Source organism: Lethenteron reissneri, unplaced genomic scaffold, assembly GCF_015708825.2.
Source record: "Lethenteron reissneri isolate LAM-NWPU_2019-01 unplaced genomic scaffold, ASM1570882v1 scaffold_1639, whole genome shotgun sequence".
Taxonomy (NCBI): domain Eukaryota; kingdom Metazoa; phylum Chordata; class Hyperoartia; order Petromyzontiformes; family Petromyzontidae; genus Lethenteron; species Lethenteron reissneri.
The window spans coordinates 1617547-1630172 of NW_026891376.1; the positions used below are offsets into that span (position 1 = coordinate 1617547).

A 12626-nucleotide genomic window follows, 5' to 3' on the forward strand; every position below is an offset into this window, starting at 1 on the left:
TTCATGCCTACACCTTCACTCCTCTCCAACAGTTACAAAATGCCGCATCCTGTATAATTTTAGCCTCCCCGACAATTCCCACATTTCTGCTCTACTTTGCCAACTCAACTGGTTCCCTGTCTACGGTCACCATCTATTTCAATTTCTCACTCTAGTTTATAAACCCCTCCATTGTCTTGCCCCACGTTATCTTGCTTACCTCATATCTTACGATGTCCTATCCCTCCCTCTATGCTCCCAATCTCAACTATCCCCCTCTGTCTCTCTCACCCTGCACCCAGTCACGCTCCCATACCTTTCCCTTCTTCATACCCTTCACTGAAACTAACTGCACATAAAACAATCACATTCACAACCTGCTTCCAATCCTCCATTAATACCCATCTCTTTTTCCTTGACCATCCCACTGCTGTGCCCTGCCCTCGCCCCCCAACTCCCACCAGGCCTTTTCAGAGGGAGCAGCAATTACGCAAACATCAGTATGCATAAAAATCAGCCTCTCATTGTATTTGTACCAGACGGAGCTTCCTCTGGTATAGAGATAGAAATCGTCTTAAATTACATGGTAAAAAACATGTTAAATTGTTGCAGGGACCAGATGACATCTCTGTCGCACCCCAAGGTGAACATGAAATGGTTCTCACTCTTTTCCTCGGCATTCCCACCATCATGATGGTCCTTAATGAATATGAGCAAAGGGTTAAGATACAGAAAGCATACACATTTACTCAGATCTCTAGCCAATTGGTGGTATCACAGGCCAAGACCAGGTCATTAAAGCAGGAATAAAAGGTCTTGTTAAAATTCCCCACACCTCTGCTGTATCCGATGGATAGAGAATATGGCATCTGTGCAGGACCTCCCCAGTCTGAAACTACTTTGGAGCTCTTCAAGCCTTTCCTCGTCATGCTTGGTGAGGCCAATTCTAGGCTCACACTAATAAGGGAGTTGCCTCAGCTTTGGTTGCAATCAGTGAGGTTATCTTTATTAAACCTACATCGCATCCTTCCAATCCTATGAAACTCATGCTGTGAATCAGACGATTGTAATGTCGTGACATCGTGGGATGTCACTGTGCAGTGCCGGCCCTAGAGAGGCATGGCGTGTGGTGTAACGACATCGCGGACACCACAATGGTGTGGGTATAGTACCAGCCCTAGAGGGGCCTGGTGAGTGCTGATTGATAGCGCGAGATGACACCACGCTTGGCGTGCAGTGCCAACCCTTTAGGACAATGTGTGGGAGTGCCGGCCGTAGGAATGAGGTTGCAAAAGGCCATGCCACTCTGGTTGACCCGAGAGGACACCTGACCGGTTAAGTGTCCAAAGAGGCCCAAAGTGGTGGCTAGGGGTGGTCACGTGGTTGGGATCCAGATCCTGCTCGAGGATTCTGGAAGGTGGTCATGGCCAAGGGCGGTGCCAGCCACGCCGGAGAGAATATAAGCCGGGTCCCCAGAGAGACCGGTGTTGTTGTTCATCCTGAAGAAACCTTCGTCAACGTTCTACGTTCTCCACTCAACGAGTCTCCAACACGTGGACCTGGACCCGAGTTGTGGTCCCGGTCTGTAGTAGCTAGTTACGTTATAATTAGTGTAGTTAGTCTGGTGGTCACCACCATAGGTTGTTATTCTGTTAAGGGGAAGTTACCCCGTGTGTTGGAGTTAAATACATGTGTTGCCTCCAGGTATACATCTGCGACTCAGTTGAACTCACTACAGTAAGAATGTCATATGTGGTATCCTGCTCACAATTGCCACCCTACTTCAGCAGTTTTCTTGCGAGGTCATCATTGCACAGTGCTTTACTTGGTCTCAGACTTCAAATTGCTATTGGTTCTTCCTCAACTCACGGCACATCAGCTAGCCACTCCTATAGGGTGGGGTTATTTACTCCAATATTTGAGGTAGCATAGTCCCGGCAGGGTCAAATACACCTTAACTCATGATTTTATCTGAGCTCCCTTCAATACTTAAAAATATATTTTGCAAACCTGTTTCTGGGGATTAGAGATCAGATCATCACTTTTTTCCCTTAATGATTTTAATGGATGTGGTACGGACGGTTATTTTTTTCTATAATTATGAGCGATTCTTGATTGATTGCTGCTAAGGCAGGATCAACCTCCCCAGCAACTCAATATCACCCCTCAACCCTGCAGTGCTGCATGGCTTTTCAAACGTTTTTTCTCGGATGTGAGATGTTGTCGATGGTGAGATGGGGCTTGGTTTGAAGTGCCTACTAAATGCAATTAAAGACCTAAACCTTCACTGATTCCCTCTCGTCATCATGAGGAAGGGGTAAAAAACAGCCACAGCTGAAAACGATGATGAAATTATTTCTTGCAACTTTTATCAGCGAGCCTAGACCAGGCTATTGTGGGTTTGAGTGGAGTCCCAAGTGGATGCCCACCACCACAGCAAAAAAATGGAAGATCACAAGCCGATGATTAGTGGGCAGATCAACTCCATAGTAGGTCCTGGTGTGAAGGATACGGGCCTGAATTCGCTCTTCCATCACTATATAGTCCATCACATGTTCTTGCTTGGTTCCAGCGTGCATAAATAATATTGTATGGATGTGCCAATGCTCGTACATTGTGTTGGTGAGTAGAGGCCCATGGGCTGCACAGAATTCGAATTGCCTCCCACCATTGTTATTGACCTGGTCTGGCACATGCTTTGCAATCACTCTAGCCATGGTGCCTGCGTCATGATCTACTTTAGCATTAAAGTCACCGAGCAAGATTACTTTATCCTAAGGGACATTTTAGCCATCACCTGGGATATGGAGCTAATAGAATGCATCTGACTCATCAGCCTTGTCTGTGTAGTGGTGTTTTTCGTGCGGAAAACTTATTTTTCTCCTGTGTCACTTTATTCGTACAGAACTCGCGTTCAAAACCACGCATTTTCGTCGCAACTCTTCCTCTTGTACTGCTCGTCTGCTATGCTATGCTCACTCTCTCTTGCTCGGCTAGCCTGCTATGTTGCACTCTGCTAGCTTCTCCACTACTATCCCTTACTATACACTCTGCCAGCTTCTCTACTGCTTGCCTTATCACACTTAGACTTACACTAGCCTCTCTACTGCTAGCCTGTCTACCCTCACTCCTCCAACCTCGCCCATGCCTCCAGCAGGGAATCAGCCAACACCGCTGGAGAGGACGAGGTGTGGAGAGCGGACTTCTCTTGTAATAATTCTTCTGTCTTCACTCCAACCAACTCAACTGCGTTTCTCCGCACATCAGCAAATATGCACTCACTCATTAAGAGACCTTAGGTGGCTCTCGTTGAGCTGTCGCTCACGAGGCGTCTCCGCCACGCTTATCACCTCCATCTCCCGTCTGCGAGGCGCCTACACCGAGTTTGCATTTGCAGCCAGCCAATCACCGCTATGCATCTTCATTGGTCGCCTCTCCCTGGTTGCTCTCTCCCTGTCTCCCTCTCTGCACCTGCTCGCCCTGATGTGACCTCACTGTCCGCAGCTCACGCATGCGTGCACACTCTTTGCAACCCCCCGCGCGCGTTCCTCCACTACACCTGTATCCTTCCACTGATTTTCGTCTTTGGTGAAGCGTAAGCCACCACTATCACTATTCCTCACCTCCCATTTATGGGCGAGGTGAGCCCAATGTAGCCTGGGACTTACAGCTTCCGACAGCTCATCGCCACGCTCCCACACCCCCTTCATTCTTTTGTTTTTGAGAATAGTTACTCCCTGTCGCAGTTTCCTGCAACGAGTGAAGGACTGTCCAGCCCAAACATCAAACACTTACACTCACACTCTATATGGGTGAACGTACAAACTCCACACAGAAAGCACAGCTTCCGTCCGGTGTTTCCTAAGCTGCATTGGCTTCAGGTTGCTGAACGAATACATTATAACGTCTCACTCATTACACACAAAGTGTTTGCTATAAATGAACCACAAACCTTGTTGATCTCGTTAAGGACCACAATCCATCATATAAACTCTGGTCATCCTCGCAGTGGCTTTTTGGTAAATCTATATTGGAAACCCATTTCTTTATAACTGCTTTTAGTGATTAGTTTGTTGTCCTTCCCCCACACCTCCGATTAGAATGGTTGACTACACACAGTCAGAAAAAAGTTCAACATACATACATACAAAGGCACACGTGTGGACACTTTGACACCTGGTCACCCCATATCTTACATCGAGACCCATACACTTGCACAAACAGAGGCGTGATTTAATCGCTGTTCTCAAGTGTGATGAATTCATGGTCTCAATGCGATCAACAATGATTGTACAAAAAAATTATCAAATACATTTTGGATTTTTACTTAATCTCGCTGAATTCCAGGTCTTATAATTAAAAAAAAAATTGGGTTGACTGTCACGCATCAGACATTTCGGCCACATGGTAGGGCCGGAGTGAATGTGTTTTTTTTACAGGTAGGAACAATGTTCCACACTGCCCACCAGGGATTTATTGTCTGTCTGTTTGTCTGACTGTCTGTTTGTTTGTCGTGCATAAATAAATATATAACATAAACAGCTCTTTGATTGGTGGAGACCTTCTTCCGGGTACGGAGAGGGGAGGGGCCTAAGGGAGGAGGGTCAGGGGAGGGGCCTAAGGGAGGAGGTTCAGGGGAGGGGCCTAAGGGAGGGGGGGGCGATAGTTAAGGGGGCTATCTGCCTGGCTACCTAAAGTCTAGTTATTTTTTATACATACAGGTAGGAACAACAGGTTCCACACTGCCCACCAGGGATTATTTGTCTGTGTGTCGTGCATCTTATTCGCTGCGTTAACTCTCCCATGCAACTCGAGGCCATCTTGGTGCCAGTCCTTTCCCACCCCACCACCTCTGTGCTCTCTCCCTCCCCCACCGATGGTGCTTCAAACAATGGCGAATAGGCTTCAACGTAAATATTAAGAGTCTTCTATTAAGAGTCTTCAAGGCGGTACGTGACTCCACAGATATTTGCTTTATCACTAAAAACACCACGAGTATATTGATAAGCTATTTTCTCGTATCTCTTGACGCAGAATAAGCTGCCTATGCACATATAATATCGTATGGTAAGTTAGAGTACTGGCGAAGCGTACTCAGCGTTTTGTATCTCCTGCACTTTTATTATCGATTTGTACCATTTGCTTATGGAATATTGTATTGATTCCTAAGTCATGGAATCTATAATCTTCTACTTTTTGAGTACTTGATCAAACTGCTTGGCGCATGGCACGCATTTTTACAGACGCATGTTGCAATGTCATTGTTCTGATCATTATAGATACAATATAAACAATATAATAAACGTACACCACTTGGTCAAGCCACTGCTAGATGAAGGCCTAACCACACCATGTCAGTCATTGAGCTTGTTTTGACCATATTTCACTCATTGTAGGTGTGCTGAAGATTGGTAATGCTTTTTTTTAATAGGCTTTTGTGCATGCAATTATCGCAACACCCTTAAAAATTCAATGAACATCCCTAACTGGACATGTGTGCATGGTGGCATTGGCTGCCTGTGGCCATGTACTTTTTGAGTACTTGATCAAACTGCTTGGCGCATGGCACGCATTTTTACAGACGCATGTTGCAATGTCATTGTTCTGATCATTATAGATACAATATAAACAATATAATAAACGTACACCACTTGGTCAAGCCACTGCTAGATGAAGGCCTAACCACGCCATGTCAGTCATTGAGCTTGTTTTGACCATATTTCACTCATTGTGGGTGTGCTGAAGATTGGTAATGCTTTTTTTAATAGGCTTTTGTGCATGCAATTATCGCAACACCCTTAAAAATTCAATGAACAACCCTAACTGGACATGTGTGCATGGTGGCATTGGCTGCCTGTGGCCATGTTTACGATTCAACTGGAGTCCCCCCCCCCCCACTCCCAGCACACTTTCCAGTTTTTCAATTAATTGTGATAGATTTACAGTCATTATTTCATTATTTTTTCCCATTTTGACCATCTCTATTTTAATTCATACAGTTATTTTTTGGTTACTTTACTTTCTCCTCAATTCAACATTGCAAAAATGCAAGTAGAGTTTTAATTAGGCTTGCCCAAGACACATCGTGACTAAAAGGGATAATAGCAAGTGGACAGAACTTGGGATGGAATGTCAACCGATGGAGAAAACACGTGTGAGAAAATAACCACCACAGAGATGAAGCAATGAGATCATCTCATGCGCATGAGCTGGGTGGATCACAAGATCATGAGGGATGGTGACAATATCGGGGAAAATATTGGGGAACCTTTTCTCCCAGCAGTAGATTGAGCATGGCTGATGATGATGAACATTGGCATGTAATGTACATGCATTGTAAATAATCTAATCTCACGTGACTTGTTTATTTGTCAGGAGCATAATCAATTTCAGTTGATGAATTTATTTTACGTGCCTACTCAACGCTTTGGGTAGTTGCTACATTTGTGGGTAAGACACGAGGTTGCCATTTCTTAATTTGAAAAAAATAGGTTTGGCATTTCTTATTTATAAATTTTTCTGACATGATACATACATCGTGAGTGTGAAAAAGGATAATTGACAGTATTTTATTATAATACAGCTATTATTGACAGTATTTGAATCTTATACAGGGAGGAACAACAGGTTCCACACTGCCCACCAGGGATTATTTGGCTGTCTGTCGTGCATATTTGTCTGTCGTGCACTCTGCGCAGTTCAGTGACTGTGACTGGCATATTGCAGTTTGCTTGACTGCAAAAGTTTTCTGGCGCGATCGCCGACGTTCAGTGCAACCATCGGCGGTGTGGAGAAAGTGGGGATGTTCGCAACCATTGGCGACGTCTGGCCACAGTACGGCGGCGGGCGCACAATAAAGGACGAGATGCCCGAAGAGCGTGCTGCTCGACTGGAGCGTGCGCGCGTTGTGAAGGCCGAGAAGCGACGCGTCAGCGTCGATACTGAGGACGCCATGCTGGCGTCTCTAGCCGAGACCGCTCTCGCTGAGCAGGACCCTAGTGAGGAGACCGTCAGGTTCCTGGCGAAGTCGCAAAATTTCGCGAAGGATCCGCGTTTGGCGCTGCTGTATTTCCACCTGTGCGCAAACCATCCCGACGCCTTTGTTTTCAATGATGAGAACCTGCATGGGCCTAACGGACCCGCGGTCTGCGAGCGGATCCTGCGAGCCATTGGCGGCGCGGTAGGCCACGACGACGCTGTGCACTGTCAGCGCAGTGCGGCTGCCCGTGACCCCGGCACGGGGCGCATCGCGGCGTGCGCGTCGTGCAATGAGTTTCTCTTTGAGGCCAATAAGACCATCGTCGACGCCGGCCCCGTCGAACAGCTTCCCATTGTGTTCCGCCTCACCAATGAGCAAGTCGCCGAGCAGTGCACCCGGCCGGAGCATCTCGTTGAACGGCACGTCTCCGTGCTGCGCGTGAACGACGTCCGGTACCATCTCAATCCGGATCTCGTGCCCGACATCAACACGAATGTGCTGTCCAACCAAGTTCCTACCTGCCGACTCCGAAGGAACGTGTTTCTCAAAACGAAGAACTGTTATGAAGTGAGCGTCCGATCCTTGTACCTCATTAATCCTTCTAATCTCCTGCTGCCCTTTATCTCCCACAGCACTAATTATTCTCAGTCCGTGCGTCTTGGAAAACACAATTTGAAAATGATTGAAGAGGGACAACTTCATGTGCAAATCAAGAATACACACGTCCATCCGAGATGGAATGCAAGCTTTATAGACTATGGGTACGTATATACATGTATAGCCCATTGGTCAATCCACTGTTGGATAAGGGCTTCATCACACCTATGGCGAGATGTGTAGGTTATATGGGCATACACTACCACGCTGGTCAGCGTGGGTCGATGGAGATGGGGAACATTTAAATTTTTTACACTTTAAAATTGTTCAAATAGTTGATTTTGTGTTACAGGTAACCACATTCAAACACATGGTAAAGAACAATCAGTTACAAGTTTCCCGCACATACAGGATTGTATAGAGCAATAACCGTGTGTTTTATATTTTATTAAATTAAGAAACAAATGGAGCTGCCATAGTGGTACAATGGTTATCACATTGGACTTGCAATCCAGAGGTCCCCAGTTTTATTCAATCTCCTGGCATGGCAGTTGGATAAATTAAGACGTTTTTTTTGCTCTCACCTCTCCTCACCTAGCAGTAAAATGTACACAGCACAATCGATCGTCAGGTCCTATATGATGACATTAATTGTGGGTATATCCACCTTTCCCCACCCACCATATCTGTGAACCAAATATCATATAGAGCTCCTTCTAGTGCTGGCATGACCAAGACATTGTACGGCAAACCCTTACCATGTAACTCAGAAATAAGGGCAAATATATCACAAGGTGCCTTAGAGTAGGTGCCTTGCAGTGGCTAGAGTCGTATTCACCATGCAACTTGAATGATTCTGAAAACGATGACCCGTGTATAATTCCTCATGCACTGTTACCGTAAACTCCACTTCCCCTTCGTCCATTGTCCACTCACCGTGCCCGCACCAACCCATGCAGGTTTGACATTGCACTCATTGAGCTCAATGAATCTGTGCCGATCACCAACACGACCCAACCTGCGACCCTGCCGTACCCGGAACACATCCTGTCCAACAACCCCGAGTGTTTTGCGACCGGCTGGGGAAGTCTGTCAAGTAAGGACCAAACAAACAAAACATTATATTTGGTAACGTCTGTCTTTTCCAGGATCAACAAAGGTCCATCGTGCTTCTCCCTTTGTATAAATAATGCCAGCACAAAGCAATTGTGTACATAAATAAATGTCTATGCTTATGATATAACCCTATATTTTCCTGAATCTTCTGTCCTCAAATTACAAAGAAAACTGCAATATGATTTCATTACTATCCACATAACCAAATGGCTTAACACGTAGGCTTTCGCGACCAATATCATCCATTATTGAGATTAATAATAGCGTGAATATCAAATTTACTGAAACAATATTTTAGATCAGCAGACAATATGCCTCCCTAAACGAAAAAATATGAGTGTTTTTATACATCTCATCGGCCACACGTCCTTCTTGCAATGTATAATTTGACCAGCATTGGTTTAAGCAATTCTGACTGCTGATAAGACAATGAATGTCGACAATGTTCCAGAGTTTTGATTGTGTGGAAACTAATGCTGATGAAATTATGCACTCTCAGAGTCTTTGTTTTTTTGGCTTGTTTCTGAATGTGAAAACTACATTTTAGGTGGGAATCAAGTCAGATACAGAGGTATTTATTAGAGAGAACAACGTTTTCAATTATGGAACTGCAAAGAGTGAAAGAAAGTATGGTTTATGAATTTTGTAAATGTATGCATTTAATGTCGGTTGCCTTTAATAGAAGTATTAATGCCATTCGGTTATCCATAATAGAGGTTTTTGGGTTAGATCGCGTAAATATTTACTTCTATAAAAGGCAGTCGACATTGAATGCATGCATTTCCAAATTCATCAACCACACTTTCTTTTACTCTTTGCAGTTCCTCAATTTGAAATGTTGTTCTCTCTTATAAATTCCTCTTGTTCTTACTTGATTCCCACCTAAAATGTAGTTTTCACATTGAGAAACACGCCAAAAAAACAAAGACTCTGAGAGTACATAATTTCATCAGCGTTAGTTCCATACAACCAAAACTCTGGAACATTGTCAACATTCATTGTCTTATCAGCAGTCAGGATTGCTTAAACCAATGCTGGTCAAATTATACATTGCAAGAAGGACGTGTGGCTGATAAGATGTATAAAAAAACACTAATATCTTTTTTATGTGTAGGGAGGCATATTGTCTGCTGATCTAAAATATTGTTTCAGTCCATTTGATTTTCACGCTATTATTAAGACACGAGGATATCATGAAGGTGCTGTTTTAAGATAGGCTGCAGTCGTTTCACAGTTGGGACCATGATGCTATGTATAATCCCAATTGAGCAATTTTCAAATATATATATTTTTTCGACTTAAAACTTTCGTGACCGCAGGAATTCATATTCTTTGGTTCTTTCGGTAAAGTCACGTAGATAGAAAACATAATAATACAAATACAGTGAATAAAAATACCACGACGTTTCGATCTCAACACAAGCGGTCGTCATCAGGAAAAGGGGTTAGCCTCTAAAGGCGCATTGTTCATAAAGGTTTGAAGATGGGCGTAGCCCAAGTGTATCAGCAGCACAAGCAATGCCAATGCGGCAGCACCAACATTGCAATGCAGCAGCAATGCCAATGCAGCAGCAATGCATTGATACACTTGGGCTACGCCCATCTCCAAACCTTTATAAACAATGTGCCTTTAGAGGCTTTACCCCTTTTCCTGATAACGACCGCTTGTGTTGTGATCGAAACGTCGTGGTATTTTTATTCACGTTATTTTTATTATTTTTTCTATCTACGTGACTTTACCAAAATAACCAAATACATTTTTTTTAAAAATTTGGGACCACGACGCTGGCATACTGTTTTCAAATGATGTTATGGGATGGTTAATGTGCACTTTGACACAGGCAAAACCTAGAATTGTATGGTAAATACACCTGCAGTTATAACCAAGGGGTCCTGATGATGTCGGACCACAAATCTCTTCTATAAGATGCTAGCATGCTACGGCTGGGCCATGTCACCGCCCCTACTTCTTTTAATGTATACACTACAACAACACTAATTATTATTTTGTATTTGCCACATTTATTGCATTTCATCAGCCAATGGCCCATCACCCGACACTCTTCAACAAGCGAAGCTTCCCTTTGTCAGCTACGCCAAATGCAGCAGCAGCGAGTATTGGGGGACCAGAGTGAAGCCCAGCATGATCTGTGCAGGAGACAGCCTTCACTCTACTTGCTACGTGAGTGTAATAGTTATACACACCCTTCATGCACAGTTGCTTCCCATAATGCTATACAGTTTCCGTGGCACGTGGTGTAGCCTGCTAATCCCCATCTATTCCATCCAGCTGTGATGTATCGGATAGTGTTGCCACCTCGAACACGCTTTGTTTCTGTCGGTGTTCTTGTTTCCTCCCACATGCAATCACTCGTTTAATTGGCATGTCTGCGGATCCTTCTCGTGCCTCCACACCTTGCATATTGCCATGCGCTACAAGATGCCAATAGTCATGAATTATTCTGTATACAACTAAGTCATTGTTACTATTATTACAATTGTCCTTATATGCAGGGAGACTCCGGGGGCCCTCTGAACTGTAAGACGGACAGAGGGTGGGAGGTGCACGGCCTCACGAGCTTCGGGTCTTCTTTAGGCTGTAACTTGGACACAAAGCCGAACGTCTTCACCCGCGTGTCCGGCTACAGTGCCTGGATCACCTCCATCACGGGGATGCAGTTCCCCACAACGGTGTGTAACTCATAACGAGCCTGCGCGTCTCTGTACGAGTTTGTGCATCTCTTTTGTCTCACTCACCTACTCACTCACGCATACAGAAAATGACTCGCACAGATAATTATCAGTTACCCGCTGATTCATACGAAGAGTGACTCACCCACTCAACTCAAGCCCCCACTCTCCATCTCCCGCCCTGCCCTCTGCATTAGTGGCGGCAATGTACGACGGAAAGCCGTCAGCCCCCACGCCAGCCCTCTCAACTCCTGAGACATACGGTTGACACGCAGACATGGAGATACATGCAGAGACATCCACACACACGGAGACAAACAGAGAAACAGACACAAGAGGCTCGGAGAGACACACAAAGACACGGAGAAACATGGAGACATATACAGAGATAAAGACACACACCGACGCAGATAGAGTCACACAAACATGAATACACACAAAGAGACGGAGATACACAGCTATACCCAGAGAAATGGAAGCACAGGCAGCCACGCACAGAGGCACACACAGTCACAGAGACTCACACAGGCAGGAAATACCCTTAAGCAGTTGGGGATATTCTCGTCGCGAATTTTTGCAGCGCCACTTGATTTCCTTTATTTTGGTGAGGTCAGTAGAAGAAGGGTATCTCGAATTCTCAGCTACAATTCATCCCCACGCACTCTTCCGGGACCAAAGTGAGTTTTAGATTTTGTGCGCCGTGAAAATCGAGTGAGCTCGAACGTGAGTGCCATGGAATGAACAAAAATTGGGAAGCACTGCTCTCGTACTTGGATAAACATGGCTTAACTCAGAGGATATGTGGCCCATTCTATGGAGGAGACCTGGCCCAGCGCAAGCAGATGACGTGGCCCAGTCCATGGAAGAGACGTGGCCCAGCCCTTGGAAGAGACGTGGCCCAGCCCATGGAGGAGACATGCCCTAGCCAATGGAGGTGGAAGAAGATAGCAAACTCCCCAAGTTTTGATGTACGATTTGAACACAAAGCTCATGGTATAATTGTGCACAGCGCTCATAGAGAAAAAGAATGAGCCACACAGAATGTTTCACCACCAACATCAACCAGCATTCGCCACTACGTGGCAGTGGTGTCACCACGGCGCTTGTGCGACGCTAAGTCCACTTTGAGGCCATGTGTCGTATCGAAGGCTTTTTGGCAGTAGGTCACAGGACAAACCCAGATGCGATGGTTTGACTGACATATGACGTTTTAGCTGCCAAGGCACCCAGCTTATTGTTATGAGCGTCACTCCTGCAATCTCCT

At 45.2% G+C, this 12626-nt stretch overlaps 1 protein-coding gene across 1 annotated transcript in view; it reads left to right on the plus strand.

The window, feature by feature from the left end:
- Window positions 1-12626, plus strand: part of LOC133363039 (chymotrypsin-like elastase family member 2A) — a 33456-nt gene that overhangs the window by 12637 nt on the left and 8193 nt on the right. The window contains exons 4-7 of the mRNA XM_061582048.1: window positions 7591-7719; window positions 8515-8651; window positions 10711-10853; window positions 11186-11362. Coding sequence (XP_061438032.1) covers window positions 7591-7719; window positions 8515-8651; window positions 10711-10853; window positions 11186-11362 — 586 coding nt within the window. The remainder of the gene's footprint in view (window positions 1-7590; window positions 7720-8514; window positions 8652-10710; window positions 10854-11185; window positions 11363-12626) is intronic.